The sequence below is a fragment of the Mycteria americana genome, chromosome 7, assembly GCF_035582795.1.
Source record: "Mycteria americana isolate JAX WOST 10 ecotype Jacksonville Zoo and Gardens chromosome 7, USCA_MyAme_1.0, whole genome shotgun sequence".
NCBI lineage: Eukaryota > Metazoa > Chordata > Aves > Ciconiiformes > Ciconiidae > Mycteria > Mycteria americana.
The window spans coordinates 19572454-19599916 of NC_134371.1; the positions used below are offsets into that span (position 1 = coordinate 19572454).

General features: G+C 39.6%; 1 protein-coding gene across 9 annotated transcripts; it reads right to left on the reverse strand.

The window, feature by feature from the left end:
- MFF (mitochondrial fission factor) lies at positions 1–26970 on the reverse strand. Of its 9 annotated transcripts, XM_075507304.1 has the most exons (10): positions 26730–26967; positions 21136–21353; positions 20020–20192; positions 19053–19141; positions 14985–15059; positions 11244–11402; positions 6690–6733; positions 5329–5391; positions 2521–2605; positions 2018–2157 (listed from the first exon to the last, which is right to left on the reverse strand). In XM_075507304.1, the coding sequence occupies exons 2-9, from the start codon at positions 21350–21352 to the stop codon at positions 2553–2555; spliced, it is 873 nt and encodes a 290-aa protein (XP_075363419.1). In that variant the 5' UTR covers position 21353; positions 26730–26967; the 3' UTR covers positions 2018–2157; positions 2521–2552. The 9 variants fall into 9 exon arrangements, with proteins under 9 accessions (XP_075363414.1, XP_075363417.1, XP_075363415.1 ...); XM_075507299.1 differs by lacking the exon at positions 6690–6733 and having other exon boundaries at positions 1–2157; positions 26730–26962; XM_075507303.1 differs by lacking the exon at positions 6690–6733 and having other exon boundaries at positions 2043–2174; positions 26730–26970.
- Between the last annotated feature and the right edge of the window lie 493 nt (positions 26971–27463).

Consider the following 27463-nt stretch of genomic DNA (forward strand, 5'->3'; position numbering starts at 1 on the left):
CACTTGCAAGACCACGTCTGTTCCCTTAAAAGAAGCTTTATTTTTTCCTGTTACCCATACAACTCTGTAAACTAGTCGCTCTAACCCTTGTTCGCATCATCAGAGCTCATACAGTACACCTTTAGCTTAAAGGTCACGGTATAAAATTAGTGAAAATACAGAAAATGTGCAAAGCAGGCCCTTCCCTTTGTATTGTCTTTCACTAAGAGACAAAGGCACGCACTTTCAACATTCACGGTAAGAAACAGTGCACAGCAAATGCCCTGAATAGCCAATGGAGTCACATAACAAACGGTGAACAAAGCTCAGAAACAATACACGCAACAGCCAAATCCAGAAAAGCGCAAGGAAGCAGGCACAGCAGCCTATACAATAGTGCAAAAGCCACATAACACCGGGTACAACACCCTATTTAACTTGATAGCACATGAAATGTACGAGAGCAGCATTCCTTAACCAGGCACTCAACAGCATACATATCAAAATCCTCGGGGCTTCTCGTGCTGCTGCTCCCTGAACAACCTGTCCTTACCAGGGCGCTGCTCCACCGCCGCCAAACCCGGGCGTGCAGCCACCGGCTGCCCAGGAGTGCCAGTCACCCCCCAGCTGGTGAGGGTCTCTCTGCACAAAGGTAGCCCTGGTACTGTTCTGCGGCCTCTGCTGCTGCAGGGTGAGCCGAGGACATTGCTGAAAAAGGCCCCACGTCCTTCTCTTCTGCAGCCGTTGGGTACCATCATCTCTTCGCCAGTCTCTGTACTTCTAGAGCCCAGAAATGGTCCTGCACGGTGGTCTAGGTCTAGCTGTTCTAGGAAAGGTCCCCTTTGAAGCATTGTTTTGATATCATTGCACATTCTCTCACACACTGACACTATTAGTTGTTTCATATGCCCCCCAGGGAAGGGGTTGTGGCTGCTACAGCACTGCACATGAGTGGAAGTGGCAGCTGCAGCCATAGAGGGGCAGGAAGCCACTAATTCGCAGGGAGGCTGAGGTCTCCGCAGCAGCACTGTGTGAGGCTCAGCACTCCCTCAGATAGTAGCCACAAAAAATGTAGTAGATTGTGGGACTGAACAGGGGATGTTTAAACTGACCACGGTACGTGGGGACAGCAGGCTAGCTTCCCATACCTGCGTACTCACCACACGCACCAAGAACAATCCCACAACATGCGGGGGATGGTAGCCTGTAGCAGGCTATTGGATGCCCACCTGCTACTTTTGAGTTGTTCAGTCCATCACTACTACTTACTTCAAAGACTGATAGTTTAGATGAACCCTCAAATACATTTTCTTAAAATAATATTAAACAATGGTTTGGGAATTTTTTTTGAGAGAGAGTTTTATTAAATATACATCAGTATCTCGTACTCCATAATCTTTTGATCACTCATAGACTGACTTGCTTAAAAATGTATTTTATAGAAAAACATCTGCAAAATTAAAGCTAAAGAAAATTACATATTACACACCTCTGGACAATCTGGATGTTAGCAAAGAATACCTTTTATTATTTGACCTGAACATGTGCTTAAACAAGGAACATACTCATGAAACAGGACACACTCCTTGAATATGGCACACCTCAAATTACTCAGACTAAAGGAAAACTACTGCAATCATGTTTAATTGCATCTAACAACAGAACAATAAAAACTACTTTTTACTCCTTTGTTTTTATATTTTGTCCAAACCCATTCCATTTGTTCTCTTCCCACCACAACAAAATATCCAGTGGTTATTCCTGTAGATCACTGTCCTTACATTGCATGAAGCAAACTTCATATCGGCTGATCCATATTTACATTGAAGCATGCAAAGGAGGATACTGCAAGTATTTGCAATGCAAATCTATTAAATACATTATAACTGAACAACAAGGTGTCCCTTTAACACTGCAATTCTATAGCCTTTATCTGTGGTGGAAGTTTCCAGTGTATAAATTATAAAACAGCATACAGTTCAGAAACAGAAACAAAGAATTTTGCAAATTGTATTTTCAACTATTAAATCTTTCCAATAGCTGTGTCTAGCGCCGAAACCAAAGCCAACTATTGAGTAGCCAGAAAGCTACAGTAATTGAATACATGATCATTTCCCTTTTAGCACGCTCTTTGTTTTCTTCTTCCAGAAGTTGTAGACGGCGATTAAGTTTGATTATCTAAAAATAAATAAAGGCTTTTAATACTTCATTAAAAGTTGCCAGTCTTTCTAGAAGCTTCGAATAGCCATGTAAAATTAGCATCTCAGACAGATGGATTTTAAACACTTGATAATTTGACTTTCTATCTTCAATCGCTAGTGATCAGATCTTGCTGTCCCTACTAAGTAGGAACAGAAATGGAGTCTGACTCTCCAGATTCCCAGAACAATACAGCATACGTGAGGGCAGTCCAGCAGGGGTACAGAGAGGATCTCTCATCATATCTGTTATGGATGCCTTTGCAGCCGCACAGAAAACCTGTTCCCCCATTTTACCACAACAGCTTTTTCTTAATATTATCAACTACTGTGCTTTACATACCTGTCTTCTTAAGGAAGCAGCATCTACAACTGTCATGTCATCTGGTGTTCCCTCAAGCGTAGTATCCAAGTTGGAAAGACCATATCTATCAAATAAGGGAGATAGCTTAGCTGTCTCATCCATGCAAAGATTAGCAAGTACCATATTTTATCAACATACAGTAGATGTATTTTTTGATGGTGATGGAGAGAAGAATTAGAAAACTTTTTTTCCAGCTTTTACAGAGTTGTCTATATCAATAGGATCCTAACTGAATAAAGCACAAACACATATGAAGCGGGTAGGTGCTTGACTGAATCTGGGATTATTGCTCTCCACACTTAAATATTTTTGAAGACTCTCCACGCAGACAGACTTCTTGCTGTCACTTGGACTCTCAAAAGACTGTTTCCAGTTATTTAACTGATTAACAAAACCTGAAAATTGCCTGAGCTAAAATGCCAAAGTTGCAAGAGACCTGGCAACAGATCAGAAATAACCAAATGAAGACTTGGAAATAATTGGGTGTCTTATGCTCAGTACCTACTTAAATATCCCAAGCGGACACTTACTGAGATTAATGATCTCAGTCACATTAATCTCAGTATTTTAGGCAAAGAACCTTGCAAATAAAGAGTCTAGTGTGGAGTCACTGCTTGCTGAACTTTGCATGCATTAGAAAGTTTGTTCCCAGAGCACCTCTCAGTTTTCTTAATGTGGCGATTCAGAGAAAGCATTATTCTAACTCCAGGGCAAGTGAATGAAATATGGCACATTTATTATCAGCTGGGAAGTGGCAAAAAGTCTACATAAGTATGTGTTTTGATCATCCAAATGCTACCTCTTAACCAGATTCTTTTCCAACAACTAACAGGTAAAAGTAGTTCCTGATGCTGCACCTACCACTGAGTTTCTCACTTCCTATCTTAAAACCTCAGTTTCCAATATTAGTTCCCCTTGACTTGCTTTCTCATTAGGACATATGAACAACTGCTGCAAACAGCTTAGGAAATGGAACAAAACAATGTCAAGGCTACCAAATTTGCAACAGAATACACCTAAAAGAATGTTTAGCATTTAATGACAGTTAATGGTCAACTTTGACTAACATGAATACGAGTAGAACTCCTGAAGCTTGCAGAATGCACTTAAGTGCAGATCCTACTTTTGCACTGCATGTTCTTTCATCACTTTCAGCAAACGTCTATAGAATGCCCTCAGCTCAGGCAACCCGCCCCCCCAACAGACAACTTGTCAAAAGTTTCCCTGTATCATTGTTCATTAATATATTGTTTCTAAAAAAGAATTGCTGTTTCTAGATGAGAGTTGCATTAGTCTGGACTTAGATAACAATGAGATCCTTGAGCAACACTGTATAAAAGATAGGAAGTTAATTACATTTTGATCTGTGTTTTTTGGGGTTGAAGGGTATACAGGGAGAGGGAAACCTTCTCCTGGTGAGATCAGGATAAAAACAGCTTTTAGTAAGGGAACAGTCAAATAAGCAATTGTCTGTCAACAGTCATAGCTGTTTCAAAAACACAGTATGGGACAAAAAAAAAAAGTTTTGGCAACTCCTTTTGTTAGAAAAATATTTTCTCATTAAAGCTATTATAAATATTTTATTCTAAGGAGACTTCAAACATTCACTTAACTATAATTTATGCTATTTACTACTTGTAGTTCTTTCAGTTTGGACAACATTGAAAAGACTGAAACTGTTGGTGGTTTTTTTTTTAATTTTCTCAGTGCTGTGAAGCTCACATTGCTAACTCAGCAAAGGTATTTTAAAATAAACCCAAGTTAATTATAAAACAATTTGAACATTTCTACTGTTAAAAAAAAGTCTGAAGCTTTGCACACACAAAAAAATAAATCAAGTTTTCCTTACTACTACAGGTCCTCTGAAAACCAAAGAGATTTCTGTGGAGGGTCTTTCTGTAGCCATTTTTTTGATTTGTAGTAGATGGTAAAAAAATTAGAAAATCCCACCAGATCCACAGCATAGCTGTCTCTCACCATCTCTTGGGAAAAGCAGAGAGGCTCATCATTTCAGTGAGATGTGCACACATCCTTCCCAGATCACATAAATTTAATATAAAGTCACAGTATGTCACTGCTGCTCTACCAACTTCTGAACCATTCCAGGTATTAAATCAAGAGGGTTACCAGCAAGAAATCCCTTGGGATAATCTCTTGGACCATTACAAAAACTGAATTCCTGAGTTAGAGGAGAATCACCTGCTTGAATCCAGTATCTGCTTAAGCACAAATGTAATCTCCACTTCGATGAAAACACAGAAGTGTAGTAGTAAATAAGAACAACAGATATGGAAGGACTATTTTCTTTCCTTCATCCTGACCATGAGAATATGTGTCAATCTTATATCCAGTTCCACTGAAATGATGTCAATCTGCCAAGATAATGGCAGTGACAAGGCATCCAGCTACAACTAACAATCACAGGCACGTTACTGAGAAGACCTGGAAAAAATAAGGTGATGCCAGGCCAAATTTTCTAGCGATAAAAATATGAAACTCACCACTAAATAGAAAATACTTAAGTATACTGCTAATGTAATTTAAGAGCCTCTCCTCGCACATTACTTTGAGTTAGAATTCTGCAGCACATTGTATCTATTAGACAAGTAAGGTCTTTGTAGGTGACTTGGATGCATAAGGAATAAAGGCCTGAAATATCTCAAGAGTTGAGAGGGAGGATAGGAATGAGCATTGTTTTAAAATAAGGACACTAGAAACAGGGAAACAGAAGTCTGAATTTTAGAATCTAAATTAGTGGATCATGACTAACAAACAAATACTCTTTACCTGGTGTTGTCATGATGAGGGTTAGAGGAAGTGGTAGCAGCTGACCCACCACGTAACACTGGCCTACAGCAGGTTTTTGTAGATAGAAAGGACAAGACAGAAACAGGAAACGACAAACAGAGATAAGAGGTAAAACACACAGAACAAAGGAACATCAAAATACTTCCACTTATATTGTATAATGTTTCAATACAATATAGTATCTATTTATTTTGTTGTAAATTGCACTTTCATATTTCTCTTATTCAAATTTAATCAACACTGAATGTTTATGCAGCTAAGACATGTAGGCAAAGTTTTGATGATATAGGTTCATTTATGGAAGACAAACTGTTGAAATAGAGATTTGGGTGGAGGTTATCAGCCTTATAAAATAACCATGGGAAACCTCAGGTTTAAAATAAAATTCCCCCCCCAAACCAAAACCCCACCCAACAACAATTGAAAAAAATGTATCTACACATGCTTATAAAAGTCTTTTTAATCATCCTCTCCTTCCTCTAGGGAAAGGGGAGATTTGTCTTTTCGTTATTCATCTATGCTAGATGTAATTCAGAAAACCTGGGCTAGTAGCCTAAGGGCCATATATAGTCTGAAGAGAGGTAGCTCTCTCCAGGAAGAAGTGACTAAAAGCTTTGAGTAGATGGTATGAACATCCTTGTAAGTGTTGCTCTTTCAATTTCTTTTCCTTTCTTTCTAGGCAGAGAGGAAGAAAAGGTAGAACTTTTTGAATTGCTGCAACTATATAATATACATTAACTTTGCAATAAGAAGTTACTGTGTCCCTGTTTACAGGATACGTGAATACCAGCAGTACCTTCTGACAAAGCTGGTACTATGTCTTTTTAGTCCCTCTGCTAATGAAGCATTAGTGTTCCACATCTATGATGTGTAACAAACTGTTCAAGAGCCTGAGACCTTTTTTCAGTTTCTTCCATTTTCCCAAGGCCAACAGGAGGTACTTGTACCATGCATTTAACCCATGTATACTCCAGGCTATAAAATTAAAGACAAAGAGAACCTAGGTATGAATATCTTTACAGCAAGCACATATAGGAGGCAGAGGCTTGGTGCTGAGGTGGCCAGGAGGACACTGTGGCCTGGCCTGAAAACAAGCAAGAACCATGCAAAAATACCACACCCACTAGTTTAATTTTAAAGGATCAGGATCCTTAGGAGCCTGGAGCCTTAGCAAACTCCGCTACCTGATACAATACTTACTGGGACTAGGTCCTACTCTAATCAGCACCGTAAGTGCATACCACAGTTTTTCCATCTAGCACGTGAGATAAGCCAGTATGATGTGTTTTACAAAACAGAAACCCCCATTCCCAATACATACAATAAAAGAATATTCTTACCTAAATGCATGAGGTCTTGCAGAAAGTTATCAAAAAAGGTATTCCTATTTTTTAATCAGAGAAATAATTCAGCTAGTCTAAAGTCTAGTCTGACAGATGCTACAACTAAATACTTTAAGAAAGTATAAGAAGTTCAGCAAACAGCAGCTATAAAACAGGTCACAGAATTTCTTGGCAAACATAAGTCACCTGTAATTAATTGGCAGATATGTGAATGCCAACTTGTCAGTACCCAGCAGGCATTTCCCACACCATCTGACACAGGACAACGTTTGGATTTTGTGTAAGGAGAACGATAAGTCTCAAATGCTCTCTGAACTCTTGGCCTCTGTGGTATTTTGTGGCAAACAAAGTTTTACAGCTGTTGTAGAACTAATCAATACTAACTAATTCACACTACCCTTCCCAAGAAAAGCCACAGGCTTGCAGGTAGCTGAGGGCTACAGCAAGGAACAAAACTAGAGCACTCTGGGATCTGTGCAAATTAGGAACTCAATCTAAACTAAAGACAAATCTTTAATCCCACTTCCCAACACAGCCAGGCTGTTAAGAAGCTGCACATGATTTCTTCCTTTTCTTTGCAGTTCACATTTTATTTCTTTACAGGTGCCCAAAAGGATCACCAGACTATTCCCCTGCCTCTCCCACACTTTTTACTTGCTTGGTTTTATATATCAACAACAAAATTCATTATATAGATCACAGTTGCCTCATAACTGAGATCACCTTACCCCAAAATCAGCAGCAAGTTTTTTGGTAAATATAGAATGCACAAGTATAATATAGTCAAGCTATTAAATACATGGCCTTCTTTAAAAAGCTGAGTAAGAGTACATTAAAACTTTGAATTTTCTGGCTACTTCTGTCAATTCCATCCTAAACATTAATACATGATCAGAAGAAGCCATAACTCTGAGGCCATGTATACTCAACACTTAACTATTTCACTGCAAACACAGCGGCAGCCTGAAACATGAAGGGAATGCAGAGTAATACAATTTAATAACAGTGGGAAGACAGGCAATAAGGCAATGACCAAATGAATCTGGTCTGTCTTCCTCTGCTTAGAGCAGAGAATGCAGTGGAAATACCACAGTAATGATGCAATCATAAACACATGGTCTGGGAGGAAAACAAGAAGGTGTGGACAATCTAGGTACCTGGGTCCAACTTCCATCGTTTCTGTGCATGAACACAGGGGACTGAGGCCAACACATTCTCTTTGTTCAGCAGAGGTAGCAGCTATGTTCACTTCTCACTGTACTTTAAAACACCTCTGGAAATCTCAGAAATGCCGTAAGAATGAGCACTAGGACTTTATGGACGTGTTCTAGACATAAAATGGGTAAGAAGCTCAGCTTCTAAAGTACAGAAAGGATTGGTGCATTGAAGAATCAGTGACTGGATGAAACTGCTCTCCTCGCTTGTCTCGGTGCTGTAAGTGGTTACTTCAATAAAGCAATAAGCTCCTGTTTTTCCCAGGCTCCTTCACATTTGCAGACGCATTTCATTTTCTTCTGAACTATATTACCCCAATCCAAAGTCATGTGTAGCCCTCTTTCATGGTCTTAACTCACATCCCATTTTATTTCTACCGTGAAAAATATCATTAACTTGCTCAATATAAAAAGTGATCTCATAACACCTCAAGATATGATTATGTGGGTGAAGTTTGGCATTTAAGAAGGATAGTGGCTTTTTAGTAAAGGGCTATCCTGAAGAAGGGAAATAGTAATAAATTTCCATACTTTTTTTCTCCTAAATAAAAAAGGTATTGACCCAAGAGATGAAGGGTTCAGATAAAGTACAGATTTCAACACAACTCTATTCAGATATGAAATTGCCTTTTTTCCTGCATTTAAGACATCACTAAAATCTCCTTAAATGTAGGGCTTTTTTTTGTTTTTTGTTGCCTAGAGCATAAAAGGTCAGTCTTTAAAAGACGCTAGGTATAAGCCCTACAGTCATTCGACAGAAATTGAAACAGAAAAATAGTTAGAACTGGAAAACCAAACTGACCTATTGTCCTTGTCCAAGCTGAAGGAAATGCAAGAGTAAACAGACAGTGTAAACAGTGATCATTAAATTGTTGCCCATTTAAATAACCCATAATGCGAGCAGTGCCGGCTAAACTAGGCAGAATTTGTTATCTGCAGCAGTACAATCAGCACCTACCGTTAGCAGTTTTAGTAGACTGGAAAATATTTTGGGAAAAAAAAAAGAAAGGCAAGCCATGAAACAAGTAAAAAATATTTCCAGTGAGTAACACATAGTCAGATCTTGTTCATTTTAAAAGATCTCTTCTAGTATTAAGTATATAATGTTAAAATAGATAAGGTTTTGAGATACAAAGCACATTACACAGAGCAAAAGAACAGAGTGCAGGTTTGGAGCAATTTAAAATGAACAATATTTTGCAACCATGCAAGTGGATCATCCAAATTTCACATTCCTACGCCAGCTGTAGAGTAATGGTGGGTATCTAAACACCCAACCACAAAGAATACACTTTCATCTTATTGAAAAGTTCATTTTTTTGGTACCTATTTGTTCATCGGTGATTACAAATAGGTTTCCCATTTCTTCTAGGAAGGTTAGTAAGAACACCTCAAAAATTAACCCAAACCAGGAAGAGTAATGCAGCTTTTGAAGTATTCAGAACCCTAGAAATTTTCTGATAATTGAAGTAAGTTGAAAGTGTATGCATGCATATATGTATGTTTTCCAGAATCCAAGAAAACATGGGCAAGAAGATGCCTAGTGGAAGCCAGGAATAAAACCTGTTAGCTTCACTGCAAACTGGGGACAGGGCTAGAATGTCAGTCTATATTTTAACAAGAACTCTTAGCACAGTATCTGTAAACGCTATTATTCACAGACAGCAGAATTCCTCCTGATCTGGGAGCTTTGATTTTGTAAAACAAAACAAACTTGTAATTCCATGTGATTTTTAATATTGACAAGGAAAAAAGGTATTGCTGTCCAACTGTTGACAGGCATCAAAATTTTAACAGCTACAGCCTGAAATTTCAGAGTTCGGGGTTAAGCATCCAACTCTCAGAATTTCAAGGGGAACTATGCAGCTAATTTCTTTTTGGTTTTTTGTTTGCTTTTTTAAGTCCCAGGTTAAGAACATAAAGGCCAGCAAGACTGGAGTTCTATACGATTCAGGAATGTTAATATACATACTGTCAGGTCAGCAAACATAGTGAGCTACAGGAGGTGCCAGTTTGAAAAGTGACTGCAAACACACAGACATTCACAATAAGATTGGCTTGATAGTCACATTTTATTACCAAAACAACTAGAAAGCAAATCATTTAACTTCACACTACAAAATATTAAGAGTGCTGCTGGGATATTAGCAATCAGAGGCAGATGGCAAATTTCAAAGCACTTCCTAGCACAGGTCACACTGAAGGGCTGCAGGAGGAATGAGCAGTTCCCCCCAACGTTCTTGCCAATTATCTCCTCTAATTTGACCTCTTGGCAAGCCCTAGAGGTCTTGGCTAGCCCTACACTGTAGAGACTAACTGTGTGCAATTTTTACCTGAACCTCTGTGCTAGCATACTCCTGAAATGAAAATTGCTTTTGGTAAATTAACCTTGCCATTATTAGTCTTTATAAATGTTTCTGTAGTGTTAAACATGCCATTCTCGTAATGCTTAGAAGTGCCAAATCAAAACAGTCCAAGGATACATCAAGTGGGCAAAACTCCACTGAAGAAACTGGAAATCACAGAATCATTTAGGTTGGAAAAGACCGTTAAGATCATCAAGTCCAATAGCTAACCTAACACTGCCAAGTCCACCGCTAAGCCATGTCCCTAAGCACCACGTCTACACATCTTTCAAATACCTCCAGGGATGGTGACTGATTGCCATGAGGCTTGTGTTGGCTCATTAGCTCTCGAAGTATCACCTTATCCATAAAAACAGAGACAGCATTAATCAGAGGAGCAACCAGCTTCTCAGTATACATTGCCTTTCTTACTCTCAGCATCCAGCAAAGTGGGCACCATCAGTCATGTATCAACCAGAGATAATTATTCCTGATATAAACTGTAACAGACTAAAGTCTTGCCATGTTATCAAAAGCAGTGTCTGCAATGCCTTGCATAATATTCTACCCTGTTTCTGCACATTTGTTTTAATGCTTTATGACAACATCAACCCAATCTTATTGATTTGCACCATTGCTCACCAACAGAAAAGCAGAAGACAAGGCTAATAAATTTGCAGGCTCAAGGTCAAGTATTAATTGCAGAAAACACTGACAATCTGGGAACAGCAAAATCCCTTGAAGTCACAGACTAACACTTCCTAGTTTGATTTTTATTTGGAAGGAAATCAAAACAATGCTGTATTTGACTGAAACAGAAGCATTTTGAAATGTGAATTTTGGACAATTACATTGCTTATGAATAGTGAAAGCAAAGGAAAGCAAAAGCAGATAATTTCATCTCATTATTTTGTAAACAGAAACCAAATTCCACTAAAAAGGAGGAAAAAAAAAAGCAGCAAAAGCTGGCAGAATCAGTGACAACCAATCACCTGCGGTTTTCATCCAGCACATCCAAGACCTGCTGGTAAGCCCTACGAGTGGAAGACTGGATAAACGACAAAATGCCACGAGCAGAGTAAAGATTAGTTCCATCTTCAGGTAACATATTGGGAGGACAGACACGAGCCTGTTGCAGTGATGGTGTCACACTGTTCGTACAAGCATAATAAATGAAGAGAGAAATACTATAGTCAGATTTTAAATTAAAAAAAGCTTTTCAGATAGACCCCATTCCAAAATGCTTATTGCTTGCTTTTGGTTTACCCTTCTCCCACCACTATAAGGTAACACTCCCAAATTCTAGTCGCGTAGGGATCATGAGCTACATTTATATATGTTCTTCAGAAACAAACGCAAGTAATAATTCAAGGACACAGTTTTGATCTGTTAGACAAGTTAGTTTTAGAAAGTCCTTGTCAGCTAAATCTGTGCCTGTTGAAGTCAGTATTCAAGTCCTCACTGACATCAATGAGAAAAGTTTTTACAAGTATTGGCATTTCAAAAAAATCCTACCCATAATCTCTTTCAAAACACAAGCCTTTTTCAATAAGGAGAATCTCACACAGAGCCTCTTCAACAAAAATTATTCTTCAAGATATGACTAAAGATTGAGATAGTATTTTGATTTGCATGTGAACAAAGTTTAAAGGCAACTTCAAGAAATTCCAAAAAAAGCACAGAATTCATATCCTAGTGACAAGAAATTACATGATCTGAGTTTTTGACTATGATGCAAAAATAATATTTAAAATACACAGGATTGAAATTCAAACACGACCATTTCAATTATACAAACCTCATCTCTATCAGACAGAAATTAGCTTTGATAAACTGCCTTTGATTTGCTTGTGTTTCTTTACATTCAACCTGACTTTATCCACATTGTCCTTCACACATCAAGATATTTTTTTTTTTTTTTTAAATCAGTAACTTTAATTAAAGGTGAGATGCTTTTTTAATAGGAAGTAATTCATGTTAACTTAATTGTAAATATTAACACAAATGCAAAACAAAGGATGAGTCACTGTACCCTTTACATCCTGGGATAGTTTTTATTCCAAGATTAGCATCCATAATTCAACATATTTCCTTTGATCTTGCCATTTCTGCTTTGCTCCAACAGTTTCTGGAGTTAGCATTCCAATCTTCCTGCTTTTGGCATTTTTAAGAAATTAAGCAAAGCATTAGTGGCTGAGTGCTTGGAAGCTGGTTTCATATTTGGATAATGTCTAGATGGGTCATAATTCTATGGATACTCTTATTTTGAATAGAGTTGCTCTGCAACTGGCTGGCACCAAGATCACAAAACTGAGTAAGAAAGAAAATTCAATTGAAAAGACAGATTCAAAGCATGTTACATGGATGTCACTTCACCCACAGAAAAGTTCAACCATCCTGTGTTTCAAAAGGCATGCAAAGACAGCAGTGGCTGGTGCTTGACTGATACTGGTCATTATTTATTACCTAAACTGCAAATATCTTTTCATGCTGCTGTAGAGCACATATGGACAAGAGAAAGTAAAAAGGAGAAGGAGACATCAATAAACATCTACTTCACTTCTTTACAGCTTTTATCGTTCTCCAAGACTTGTAGGATCCATCTTTCTTGTAAATTTATGATGACTTCTACTTGCAATCAATGGTAGTGGTCACATCCACACATTTTACTCTTGAATTGCACTGGAAATGCCAATATTCACTAGAAAAATATCAAGAAGCAGGGGCAAGTATGGAAATATTGCCACTAAAGTGAATTTATGAGAATTTCTACTTGTTTGTGGATTTGCTGGCTTGAGGGAAATGAGGAAAGAGGTGAAGGCTTGAACTCATAGTATGTTTTATATTAAAAGTAATTTTTCCTGTTCATCACTTCAGAGATTTACAGAATAGGCTGAAAGACAGCTTAAAAAAATGTAACAAACAGTATTTAGACATATTGCAAACTAGAAGATATTGTGGAATTCCTGTTGTCCAGAATGGTATTACTGTAAATACTACAGTAATGTTATTGGCATACAAAGTCTTTTGTAGATACTGAAAAAAAATCCAAAAAACTATTTAACTAAAGCTGCACAAAATTCTCTAGAAGAAAGTTACATGTGCTGATTAAAAGGAAAGTGTATACAATAAGGAAAAATCCAGGTGGACTTCAGAACTAGGTAATTCCTAACCCCATGGTCTAGTCCCTGGACTACTTTATGCTCATTGTTTTATAGGTGGCTTGTAAGAAAAGGCGGTTTCAAGAGATTACTTCATTCATTTAAAGATATTATTTAATTCTTACTTAAGAGAATATTTAGTTCTTAAATTATTTAATTATTTAAGAGATTATTTAAATCTATTTGCTCCTGGATATGAGCTAAACTGTACAGCTACATGAAATTACTCAAATTTTCTCCATAAAGGCTATTGCTAATTTTAATATCCTTCTAAAGTGCATAGTTTGAGAGACCTCTCTCTTCCTTTCTGTCTGAAAGTGAGAATAATTCTATGAAGGGTGCAAATGTCAGGATTAAGGACTATGGGGGCGGGGAGAAAAAACAAATAAGAAGCCAAATTTTTCTTCTATCCTCCTTTTTCAGGATTCAAAATTATTGTCCTGTAAACATGTGGTAGTCCTTTGGACTATGTCAGAGACCATGGTGAAGAAATACTATGAAGCAAATATCTGATATACAAATCAGCCAAGATGACATAAGAAAAAAACCTCTAACATAAGGAAAATTCTCTAACATTTAGTTATGACTACTTATCATTAGACATTGTGGCTATCCCCCTTCTCTCCTGCATTTGTAGTTAAATGGTCTTAGTCCTAGGTGTAATTTTGTTTCAAATTTCTGAAAAGAATTCTTATATACAGCTCCAGCCACTTATTTTAGCACTCCCTGGTTACAAACAGCAGTCAATTCCAGAGTTTGGAACCAAAACAAACAACATGGAATTACAGAAATTACTACTGAAGAGCACAGTAACATTCTACTATATGCAGAGTTTTTAGCTTAGCAGTAATCTCCCCTAAACCTTCTCAAAACATTTGTGATGTACACAGGGTTTATTTCAGATATTTCTCTGTTCTGGAAGTATTAAATGAGAGGTAAACAGATTTAACTAATCAAGGTTACTTTAAATTCAACCACATAGACAGACTGTATTCTCATTAAAGACGTGGACACCATTATCTTTTCCCCAACAACTTGCATGAAGAACAGAATTTCTCAAACTATGAAACTGAACTCTCTAGAGAGATGTGCTTTTCTAAGGGAAAGGCTGGAGCAGAAAAAAAATTAAATGCTGTCCCCTTTTCCATGCACTTGTGGTGGTTTGTTGACTTCCAATGCAGAAGTGGAGTCCTTGCATTCAACATTGGCTGGCAATGGCCAACAAAAAGCTTTGTTTCTCCAGCTATTCAAAAACAGCCAAAGAACAAAGAATCAAACAAACTAAAGCTATTTTGAAATTTAATTTTTCTTTACCAATCAGTTCTTAGTTGAAGCTGTCTCTTTCCTTTTGCCGCCAGGTATTTTTCCCTACGTTCTTTACACAGGGAAACGATTTGGCAAAGTTTGAGAAACCCTGAAGCAAAATTAGAAACCACACATCCAGTGTAGCAAAGGCTGTTTCAAATTTTATATTCTAAACTACAGATACTTAGCCAGAAAATTAGTATTGCAGAGAACTACATAATTAAACACACTCTTGATTTTCATATACCAGGTAACATTTAGGCTTACGTGCAATCCTTAGTCGAAAGAAGTGACTGGAACCGTGGCATTTTATTTCTTGGGACAGTATCTGATCTGTGCCACCTTGAATAATAATTGTAATCTTTTAAGTAAGCATCCTTATAAATAGAGGGATTGTAATTTAGAGAGCTGTCATTATTGCTATGCAGATAGATAGTTATTGTAGAAGCAGGTGCCTACTTGTTAGTCTCAGTTTTTTTAAAACATTTGAGAATTACTGTCTTTAATGAAGCCCAACTCCCGAAAAATTCTTGGAACTGTCTCTGCATGCAACTGGATGACAAGAAGAGAAAAACAACAGAAAAGAAACAACTATTTGTACCACGTAGAGAACACTGTGATAGGGAGCCCAGCCAATTCTTTTGCTTCAATCTGACAATCTATTCCAGAATGTTTAATTTTGTCAATTTGTAGGTCAAGCACTGGAATTTTCCGCAGTACATCTGAACATTTTGTCCAAGGAGGACAACAGTGTCCCAGATTAAAACTCGAGTATTATAGTTCTATTTAGGAAACAAAGGTTTTAAAAGGCAGTGCACCATGTGCCTTTTCAATGGGGTCCTCATCACAGCATCCGAGTAGACTATCATGCCTATCAGGAAGTTGAACCAAGGAGGTAAGAGAAACAAGCGTTTGAAAAAAAAAAAAAAAGTACTTTTTGGGTAGGAATTAAGTATTTGAAGTAAAACGTGGACTCCTTCCTATTTGAAGATGTGAAACAGACTCACACAAGTACAGGGATAAAGAGCTGATCTTTGTCAAGTTAGAATACCATAGTATTTGTTACTGCAGAAGTAAACTACTTAGACATGGTATGAACTTAAAAGTCAAGCCAGTTTTGATGAAGCAGCAATGTATCATTACAGTAATTAGAACAAAGGTTATTTCTTTCAGCCAACAACACTGGAAATAACTTTAGGAGCAGCTGGTTTCTTGTGTTTTTGTACCACTGGAAAAAAAATAATATTTCTAGATGGTAAAGAAATTTCAACGTGACATAAATGAGGTAACAGGTGTACAATTACATTTTCTGTAGTGCAAAGAATACATTTGTTGTAGAATTTATCTACTGAAATGGTCTAATTTATCAACAAGAAAGCAAAATTTAGAAGACATGCATCACATTTACCATGAACTTCTAATAGAAATAGTAGTCTATGAGCTAGGTGATACCCAGTACCATCTGAGGTAGCATAATTTACAATCAAGCAGGTTGCTTTGCTTATATTGCCTATTTTGACCTATACAATAACAGTTCCACATGGGCAGCTTCTCTCCACAGTGAAAACAGAATGCCACCTTATCAATTTTGTTTGTAGAATCGCTACTTCTGGTTTTATTTACATGAAACTTGCAATTTTTTTTGCAGTTTACAGTTTATGTCCTGTGGGCCTAAATTGTGAGGAAACAAGAGCCAAGAGATACCTTTTCACCAAGTACAAAAGACTTGGCTTTCCTGCATTTGTGTGAGCCATACAAGTGCCACCTTGAACATAGTGTTTTTGTAATCTGAATTCACATAACATTCTCTTGAGAGTTAGCCAGGTACATAGTCACATTCTCTACTTGGAGATTGACAAAACCTGTATGAGGGAGAAATGCCAGACTCAGCATCACTGAGAATGCCACAGCATGTTCAAAGTGATTTTTTTTGGATCACACTGAGTCAGAAGAAGCAATGATGACAGAAAAAGAAGCAATTTCTAGGAACCTCAATGATTTCAAAGCAGATGATCTACACATTAGGCACAGCATAACTTCTGTCATAAGAAAACAAGTACTTGAGAGGACAAGAGACAAATGAACTTCTACTAAAATACGTTACCTGCAGGTCAGGAAGTGTGGACTGCTGCAGTGAAGAAAGACAGCTCCTTCCACATGGGCAGCAGAGAGCACAGATACTGCAGGCTCAATATTAGCTAGCTGTTATTTTTCATACAAACAAAAGAGATCCTGGATCGATCTAAAGTTTATATAATTTTCCTAAAAGACACTCATAATGGAAACTGCTCGGCATTGGAATTTTAATTTATTTGACAGATATTATGCAGGCACTAGCATGGGCATCAAGAGAGGAAAACTAATCTTCAGATGTGTCATAATTTCCTGGCTTTTGTAAATGATAAACTGAGTCACGCAAGCTACCAGGTATATGTTCATTGATCACATGCTTTTTCAATTTACAGATTCGTATTTTATTGCTAAGCCTCTGAAGGACTACTAGTAGATTAATAAACTGTGACAGCAAATAATATTCAGACCATTTTAAACCAGTAATTCTATATATAGCTACTGAGTGACAGCAAAGCACACAGGTGAGTTTTACAGATTTATGATTTTTGGATTCAAGAAGTCCAAACATATGTGAGAAATCTGACAGCAACTAGATACATCCAGTCAGAGCTGATCTTGCCAGTTTCTCAGATGGCTGGCTGGGCAGACACAGCCCATGACTTTCAGAAGACCAGACTAACCTGGGGAGCAAGGATAAAGTGATTTCAAGGAATCGCAAGAATTCATATACAATCTAGTTTTCCTTTAAGTCCAATACACCAAAGACTGGCAAAGCAGAGCTGGTAACATCAAAGGGGTAAACTTTTTCACAAGCAGCTTCCATCTCATGAAGATCATCTATTCCAGCATGCATCATGTGAAAACTATCAGATTGGCAAGTGAAGGCTGCTCCTGCAGTGAAATTCTAGTATGACCAGTCCAACAGGACATAACTGGATGATCGATACCACAGGGAACTTGGGCTCTTAGTAGGCTGCTAGAACACTTGGAGACCAAGCTGATCAGGAGCTTATGGATGTGAATCTGGTTTTGCCAGCTCAGTGAATATCTATGACACAGAAGACTTGAGTACCTAGACATGTGCAATCTGTAAGCTTGTATGAACCAAAAGCCTGATTAAGTAAGAAGAGGAAGATATACAACAATATTTCCATGAAGATCTGGAGGAAGAGGAGGAGAATTATAACATGTCTGGAACACGCATCAGAGAACATTTCACCCGTTTTAGACAGACTAACAAACAGGTAGACAGATATGTAGTACACATAGTACCTCCTAGTGCCCCTGCTGTAAATAGAAGATAACAGACATTTCTGGGACATAATTCACTTGATCTATTTTAGACTAAAACTAGGTAGACCCTAAGTAGGTCATGCACTTATTTCCCTCTAGGTACTGAAAATTAAGTTTATGGTGATTTAGCAATAGTGTTATACAGTCTACATTGGGACAGATGAATCTGATCTTTTAGGTCTCAAATCTAAGATCCTTTCAACAAGGGAAAGTATTCTTTATGGTAGCTGTATTAGGAATCTTTTATATATGAGTTTTAAGTGTTACATTGCAAAAACAGTTATTGCCAGGTGGAAAGATGCTGTCACTCAGAATAAACCGTGATTAATCAAAGACTATCATATCTAATAAAAATATACAGACCTGTATGTCTTCAGAAGGCACCATAAGAATTGCTACCTCAGATGGTATCAATAGATGAAGTTTCCAATTCTAAATGCTACTTGCCATTTTGGTCTCAAAAGTTTAAGATATATACTCACAGATTCCAATACATTAAGTACATTGACACCAAAGAAAAATTATTTATTCTAATATTTATGAGAAATACACATATTCCTTTTTCTGTGAATGAAAGCCATTACATAATATCAATAGTGAGAGAACCGGGAACATTTTCATGCACAAAGAACTCAATTTCCTGAAAATTCAGGGAAAAAAAAACATTATACCAGCTCAGAAACTGAAAAATCTCCTGAAGTAACAATTCACGATAACTGGTGAAACCAACTGTGAGCCCACAAACACTCCCACCCATCCACTGCAAGAAAATACTTCACAGATGAGTCACTTCACTCAACAAAAAGCAGAGAAATTAAGAAAAATGCTGGCCTTATAATATTTAAAATTATGTACTTGCCACAACATAGAAAATATTAGTTGGAAAAAACAAATAACAAGCAGATAAGGAATAAAGGAAATATGTAACAAAGCTGTAGTTGTGTCCCTGCACCCTGTTGCTCTACTCACATGGAATCATTTCGGGCCAGCTGGCCATTCTGCCGAGTAGCGTTTTCACTCATGGAACGTTCTCTCTTCAGTCTTCCCACTGAGCGGACCTGCGTAAAAGGGGAGAAGGAGGGAGATAAAAGATGGAATTCCAGGAGACACTTGATAACTTGCATTGGAGATTTGTAAGTTAGATCTGCCCTCAGACACAAAGGCATGTTTTCATGGGTTTCACAGTGATTAGGAGGAAAACAACTGATGACAGGATCTGATGCTGGTATTTGTAAAACCAAGGTCCAAACTTACTGCAATCCTGTCATTATCTATCCATATGATCTCATGCCAAAAGTATGAACAAACGGAATTTTGAATATGTAAGAAAGCAATATTATGTTTAATATTACTTCCTATCACCAGAGATAAATATATTTCTACTGTATTGTATGAGTCTATAGAATATGCAGCTTCATAAATATTTTTCAGTTTTTAAGATGTCAATTACACGTCATCCACCTGGATGCCAATGTTATACCATTCTTTGAAGTTGGTTTTCAGAGGTTTGTTAAAACTCACTAATTCTATGTAGTGTTGTATCATCTGGCCATGAATTCCAAAGGTTAACTATACATGTTAAAAGAATCTTAGTTTGTTTTCTGATAACCTGCAAATTAAAAAAAATCTTGCACCTTTCTCTTCAATCAAAAGGATTTTTTTGTTAAAAGTATTTTGACTAGTTCTAATTATGACTTTATTTTTGTAAGTACTGTGTAAGCTTACTGAGCATGGCAACCCCTAGCCATCTGCCAGTTAAATATGGAACTTCAAAGTCATAATTAGAACCACGACAGTGCTAATAAAAATATTTTTCTATTTTCCCAACTTATGTTACCACCAAGTAGATCTGCACTACAGTAGAGACATCATTGGTCATTTCACTTTCTTTAGTAGAATGCTTCTCAACTAAGGAAAAAGCAAAATAAGTACTAGCCTCTTCATTTGGAGGTGTCTGCTGTGGAGGTTTTTCTAGGTCCAAAAAATCTAGTGGTCGATCACTAAGAGAAATAACACGGGGAGGAGTTTTCAATGCCAGTGGTTTGAATGGAGTAGACTGAAGAAGGTCAAGGTCTGGTGGTCTGGAAAATGGAATGTCTTCACTATTACCTGCAAGAACATCACTTGTCAATAGAAAGCAAGCTGTTCTGAGGCCTGAGGACTAATGCTGAAGTTCAAAAAGATATCACATCAGTTACTTCCTCTGACTATGCCAAATAATTACGTATACCTTTCTTTAACACGGCTTGTATGTTAAAAACTATCGTTAAAGCTCTCATAAATACCACATTTATTGACACTTATTTGAGCAGTTTCTCCAAGAACAATGATCCTGAGTAATCCTGAGCAACATCAACTGTTATTGCAAGTGAGGGCACTTTTAATCTGCAGACAGTCCTATTAAAGGTGTATTTGTTTAGAAATACGGTGACTGGGTATGTGAAGATGTCACTCTTTCAAAGCATAAAGTATATGCATGTCACACATTTTGCAAATTGTGAGGCCTTCAGCAGTTCCTGGTCTGTCACTGTAAAGCCCATGACCAGAAATACTAAAGAAGTATTGATAGAGTCCTCCAAATAATAGACAGATCGTTAACATAATTAGCATTCTGATTATAATAAAACACATTTTGCGTGGCTAATATATCGTACATCCCCAATATATTGTACATCCCCAAAATTTGTTGTTACTTTAGTTTATAGTTACTTTAGCTTATAGTTAATTAAGAAAAATAAGGTGTAAATCAATAAATATTAAATTTTTTTCTCCAGAAATAGTTTAGTAAGATGAAAAGTAAGCAATAAACTTCCTGTTCATAATTCATTCGTTAACTGTCTCGACTACAAGATATCCTAAAACTACTCATGAAACATTTTCACAGTTTAAGAAACTTCCTAAGTCAAAGTTGATGAGCAATAACTGTTTGAAAACCAGAAAGCATTTTGCAGGTTTTTCTTTTAAAAATATATCTATATTTTTGTCCATCCAGAAATTTGGGGAACTAACTTAAATTTTCGCCTATTTTTCTTTTATTGAGATGCAGACATACCTGCCACTACAATCCGCTCTGGAACCTGCATAGTTACACTGGCATTTGGAAATCCTTCTTGGATGCCCTTCTCAAGGTCAGCATTCTGAGGAGCTACTTTGAGTTTTTCTGGGACCCTCATGCGCTGACTGATTCCTTCGGTGTATTCCATTTCATACTGAAGGCGATTAATTTCTGCCATCTCGGCAGCTGGAGATGGGAATGCAGCCCCACTCATTCTGGCAAAAGAAAACCAAAAGCTTTAATAGCAATATAGGAAACCAGCAGAAAGTGCGTAAAGGAAACTCTTTGTTCTCATTATTAGGCAAGTGGTAGATGATCCTAACTGAACAGACTTATTTAAAGAAACCAATTATACAATAAAATTCATAGGAAGTGTAGTCACAAGGAGCTGAGAGTTGAGGGCAATGACAGAAGAACAAAGTGATGCTTTAGGCAATGCTCAAAGCTGCGCTGAGGGTCCTCAGATTGAGCTGTGACAAAAAAAAGTAGAAATTCTGCATGTAATGTACTATTCCTGCACTGGCTGGCAGAAAAAGAAAAATAAACAAACAAACAAACCAAAAAGAATTGGCACGATTGGTAGGAAATCTATTCAGGATTGGTAAATAATCTGAAATATTGATCTGTATTTACGCAGATCCAGTGTACTGGTATTTGAGAAAGTGGATGAAGTCTTACAAGACTGCATGTTGATGTAGAAGAACAAAAGAAAACACTCAGCTTGGGCAACAGCCTTCTGCTCGCTGTCAGACACCCAGATCTCACTCCATCTTACGAGGACAAAGTTCCTTATCAACAGCCTGTCAAATCAGCTTGAAAACCTAGCATATTCATAACCCATTCTCAATCACAAGCAATTCTGTAAACTTCTCACTTCTGAATTTTTCTGTAAATGAAAATCTTACTTTTGCAGAACAGATGCAAGATGGGCAGAGAGAGAACAAGACTTTATTTACACTTAAAAGGGTTTGCCAATACTTGATATATACATTTTCCTAGAAAAGGAGGGGAATTTCATATGAAGCAGTGGGGGAATTTCCTAGAAACTGGGCTGTGATAAACTTACTAATACGGCAATTGCTGGGAGCCATATTGAAGACAAAGACCAAGATAACTGGGTTTTTTGAGGTTAGGTTTAAGGTTGAGAGAAAAAGAAATCCCAGAGCTGCACTTGGAGGTAGGCTGGAAAGGGGCTGCTGATGGAAAATGTGTGCTGGAAAGGGAACTCTGATGGCTGAGAGTTGTTCACCTGGGCAGCGGCTAGTGGACCTTGTGGATGGCTCAGACCAAGATTATGGTTATGGGCTCGGTTAAGAGAGAGACATCCTGGAGCTGCAGGTAGAGCGGGCTGGAAAGGGACTCCCAGAGGAAACTGCGAGCTGCAAGGAATACGCGGTCGTGAGAAACTTTTCATCCAGGCAATGGCTGGGGGGCCTTGTCAACAGCTCAGACTGAGATAATGGTTATTTTTAGGTCAGGATTGAGACAAATATATATTTCTATGCATATATGTACACACACAATATGTAAATATAGTTTTCCTGGCAAATTTACCTATGGGAAGCATAGCTTACTCTAGCAAGAACTCTTTAAGTGGTATTGCTTGAAGTAGTTCCCTAAATGAAGTAATCTATCCTGGCAAAAAGGCGGGGTTTGCCACTATAATTGCAACTACATTCTTTTACTATTTTTGGCAGCAAGGCTACATCTGTGCAGACCATCTACGTGGCAGGTGAGACAGACCACAAGCCTTTCCTCCCACCATCACTCAAAAACAATACTTTCCATATTTATCAATAAAACCAAAAACAATACTTTCCATATTTATCAATAAAACCTCAAACTAATAGTAACCTTCAGACAACAGAAAGAAGCACACAGAAGGATCTGGATTGTGTAACACTATATTAAATGCACTCATTTAGTATATTCAAGATGTGATCCACTTGGCAATCAATCCTGGGGTCCTCTGTTATTTTCAGGACTTCCTATCACCACAGATCAAATGAAAGAATCTCATTCATCTCAAAGTCTCACTGCAGCACAGTAGGAGAACTGGGGGTCAGGGAGAAGGCAAGAAGGTCACTGTCCTATGTAACCTAAAAAAAAAAAAAGTAAAGGAAATACCTGAAGTGATGCAGATTTAATCCATCTACATTAATTCTTATGGTCTGTATGTATCAAGTGAAAGGAACTGGAAAGGAAAGGAACTTTATAAGAGTTCAAGAGGTGCTTAAGCAGCTCTGTCACTTCAAAATTCTTGACTTCTTCAAGATTTGACTTTGGAGTTTTTTTGTCCCTGCGCTTTGGTCTTGCAAGCTAGATTTGTCCCTCTTGCAAGACATTGGCTAGATCAGCCAGTGACATGAAAAAAGTACACAGTCTTCTGACATTTCCACATTCCAAAAGGTGCTTTTCATTTCAAAACATGGTCTATGACCAGTAAAGGATTTCCAGATCGACAAGAGTAAAAATCATAACGTCAATAAAGAGACCGAATTTTAAGAGCTTGAAGTATCCAGACTCTCTACTGGCAGCAGCTTAAAGAATAGTTATTGCTCACAAGACTTGACAAAAGGTGTTTCACTGCTTGTTCACTTTCTCATTTTGAAATACCTGTACGGCTCTAATTTTCGCAATCAAGTACCACTACACTGCAGCAGTGTTTACAACACAGCTTCCCTAAAGTTTGGCATTGCTTTTGTACATAAGACTGCATGACAACTGCTTTCCAGCGGTAAGGTAAAACACACACAAAAAAGGACAGCCTTAGAACAGTTGCTTTATACACTATTTATAAACCAAATATCACTGCGTGGGTTTAGCTGTATTTGCCAAGGACCTATAGATACAATACCTCAATGTCTTCCTACTCTTGCCTACTTCTTATCTACTTTGCATCATTGAGAATTGTATTTTCTGTCCAAGTGATTTCAATTTTTACCCCTTTTTACAAGAGAACAGTAAAACAAGAAACGGCGAGATTTCAGCAACAGAAAACTTAAAATATTTAAATGGGGCTTGTTAACAAATCCCCAACTATTTAAAGAGAAGAGAAATCAGTTATGTTTTCTGCAATGTTCTTGTTACATGAAGCATTTTACAGAAGACATTAATAATAAATCAGGGAGAAGGAGGACTTTAAAATTGATATTTACAGAACTAAGCAGCTGTAAAGAGGCATGATAATAGAAAAGAAGTCTGAGAATGATGAGACAATAAAAATACAATCACAAATACAGGATAAATAAAGGACAGAGAGCAGCTGAAGTACAAATGAGCATCAGTGGCATTTAATGAAAGAGAGAAAGGAAGGAGAAAATCCAGAGGATGATAAGGGAAGAGAGAGCAACAGAAGTTATACAAGGTGAATTATAAGTGTTCAGAAAGACATATGGGTACCTTCTTCCCCCTCTCCTAAATAGGAACAGCAACAGAAGAGACGGGGATGAAGCAATGCGTATGAATCTGAAGGATGACTTTTTGTCAGCATTCTGGCAATACTCAGACATTGGCCATATCTGTGCTGCAACCAGGAATGTTATGCACAGCGTGCAAGTCCGAATTTGAGATATATGAAGATGAGGACTGGTAACAGTATAGCTGTGCCAGCACTGAGATCAGAGCACGTTTTACAGCCTACACTGAAGGAAGTGTAACTTCGCCAGCTACATTACTGTTTGTTCCTGATGTGGCTACTTTACAGCCAGTCTGTTCAAGTGCACATAAGCTACAAAGTCCTCCTTTGGCAAGTATCTAGATACCCTTTGGCAAGTAAAAGGGGAAGAGAAGGACTTAAAGTAAAGTTAAGGACATGTATTATAGGACCCTAAAACTGTCAGAACATATATCACAGAGGCATTCAGGATCAGAGGCTATGAAATAACAAAGCACTAATGGAATAATTTGAGGGAAAGGAGAACTAGGTGTATGCTAAAAGCTGTTCTGCATAGTACAGTTACATGTGTTGAACTTTTAAAATACATTACCTCTTCTCCTTAGCACAAGAACAACATGAACAAAAAAATATGTCTTGTATCAGAAACAGTGTGGCCAGCAGGACTAGGGAACTGATTGTCCCCTGTACTTGGCACTGGTGAAGCCACACTTCGAATACTGTGTTTGGTCTTGGGCCACTCACTACAAGAAAGACATTGAGGTGCTGGAGCGTGTCCAGAGAAGGGCAACGAAGCTGGTGAAGGGTCTGGAGCAGAAGTCTGATGAGGAGTGGCTGAGGGAACTGGGATTGTTTAGCCTGGAAAAAAGGAGGCTGAGGGGAGACCTTATTGCTCTCTACAACTGCCTGAAAGGAGGTTGTAGAGAGGTGGGGGTCGGTCTCTTCTCCCAGGTAACAAGTGATAGGATGAGAGGAAATGGCCTCAGGCTGCGCCAGGGGAGGTTTAGACTGGATATTAGGAAATTTTACTTCACTGAAAGGGTTGTAAAGCATTGGAACAGGCTGCCCAGGGAAGTGGTTGAGTCACCGTCCCTGGAGGTATTTAAAAGACGTGTAGATGTGGTGCTTAGGGACATGGTTTAGTGGTGGACTTGGCAGTGCTAGGTTAACTGTTGGACTTGATGATCTTAAAGGTCTTTTCCAACCCAAACAATTCTATGATTCTATAATATTTATTATACATAAACAAGGCTATGGGATCACAAAACACTCAAGGCTGCATTCTTTCAAGTTTGTTTTACTCCAGCTGAATGTTTTAAACACAAAACACTTTTTTTTTTTTTTTAAATAGAAAAAAATACTGGAAACGTTAGGAGGAAAAAAATTGTCACAGTCTGACAACCATTTCTCTGAAACACCCAAATATTCACCGTATTGTGACAGCATTAAGAGCATTCGGCAACAGACCCAGTCAGCTCACGTCAGAAGAAGGTGAAAGGGGAACCGGGCACTCAGGAGAGCACAGGAGCCCTCGGCCTGCTCAAGCGCTCCCTTGGCACTTGCGACCACCCCGAGCGTCCCGTCAGTCCCCTCAGGAGTCCAGTCTCCAAAACACGCGTCCAGGGCCGCTGCCAACCTCCGGCTGTGGAAGGCGGCTGCAAGTGGCGCTGGTCCCGTTACTAAAACGTTTCCAGTAACACGCTGGGAACACAGAGCTGGGAACGCCGGGAGCACTGGGCGTGCGAGACCGGGCAGCGGCAGGTGTCAGGCAGCGACACCCGGCACCGGAGGGAAGGGGCGGCCACCAACAGGGCGACGGGCAGAAGCGCCCGGGGAGCCGAAAGGGTCCCCCGAGGTTGGGGCGGGAGGGGGGCGCGGAAGGCAGCGGCGAGCTGAGGCAAGCGGGGAGGCACGGGGCGAAGAGCGGGGCTGGGGCAGGAGGGGGCCCTGCGCCACGGGGGCCGTGGCGGGGGGGAACAGGGCCGAGAAGAGACACGGTCGCGGGGGGGGGGGGGGGGGGGGGAGGAGGGACGGGGGACGGACGGGACACACGACACAGGCTGAGAGGACGGACGGCTACCAGGGCGGGGGTGTACGGGCTCTTGCCCGGCAGCCGGGGACGCCCCGCGCCGGGCAAAGCCCCCTCGGGACAACCTGGAGACGCTGCCGCCAGGCCCCGACCGCCCGTACTCACCCTGAGCAGCGGGAAGGCGGCCGGAGAGCCCCTGCCTGCCCCAGCCGCGCCGCTCCTGCCGCGCTCCGGACCCTCGCGTTGCCTCCCGCGGGCGGGGGGCGGTTAAGCGGCGTGGCGCGCCCGCACCACAGTCCTCAGGTAAGACGCAAAGAACGGCCTGCTTGTCCCCATCGGGCTCCCGTAAGGGCTGCCGGGCCGGGGACCGCGCGTCATGTGACCAAACGAGGGCGGAAGCGGCTCTCGCTGCTGCCTCACGTGCGAAGGAGCCGGAGGGCATCCATTTTTAGTGAGGGAAGGCGGGCGCCGCGCAGGCGCGTTGGGAGGTGTCTCCGGGCCGTGACGCAAGGTCACCCGCGGGGCCGGGCCTGGCGCGGAGTGAGGCCCGGGGCTGCCCTGCGGGCTCGGGAGGGACGCTTGCAGCCGGCGTTGGGCCCTGAGCAAGCGGCGCCGCTGTCACGGCGACCCGCGGGCCGTAGGGAGCAGGTGGTCGCCGGCGGTGGCCGGCCCTGCTTCCAGCCAGAGCGTGAAGAGCTGCAGTTAGCGGCACGGGTCTCTGCACGGAGAGACTCTGTTTAACTTATCCCTGAAGCTGCTCATCGCCTTCTCCCAGTCTGCATGGAGGGCAAGCCGCTTGCATTAGTGCGGTGCCGCCCCGGAGCCGGGGGCGTTGTACTTCCGCGGCTCCTCAGCTGAGCCTCGCAGCAACCGGTGGGGCCCGAGGGGAAGGGACTTCG

What these genes read in the sequence shown, in the direction of transcription:
- MFF (XM_075507299.1), bottom strand. Translation starts at nt 21,352, where the DNA reads ATGAGTGGGGCTGCATTCCCATCTCCAGCTGCCGAGATGGCAGAAATT. An exon ending in AGAGCGGATTGTAGTGGCAG is followed by an intron (nt 20,193 to 21,135) that starts GTATGTCTGCAT and finishes ATGTTCTTGCAG; the next exon opens with GTAATAGTGAAGACATTCCA. An exon ending in CTTTCGACTAAGGATTGCAC is followed by an intron (nt 11,403 to 14,984) that starts GTAAGCCTAAAT and finishes TTGTACGAACAG; the next exon opens with TGTGACACCATCACTGCAAC.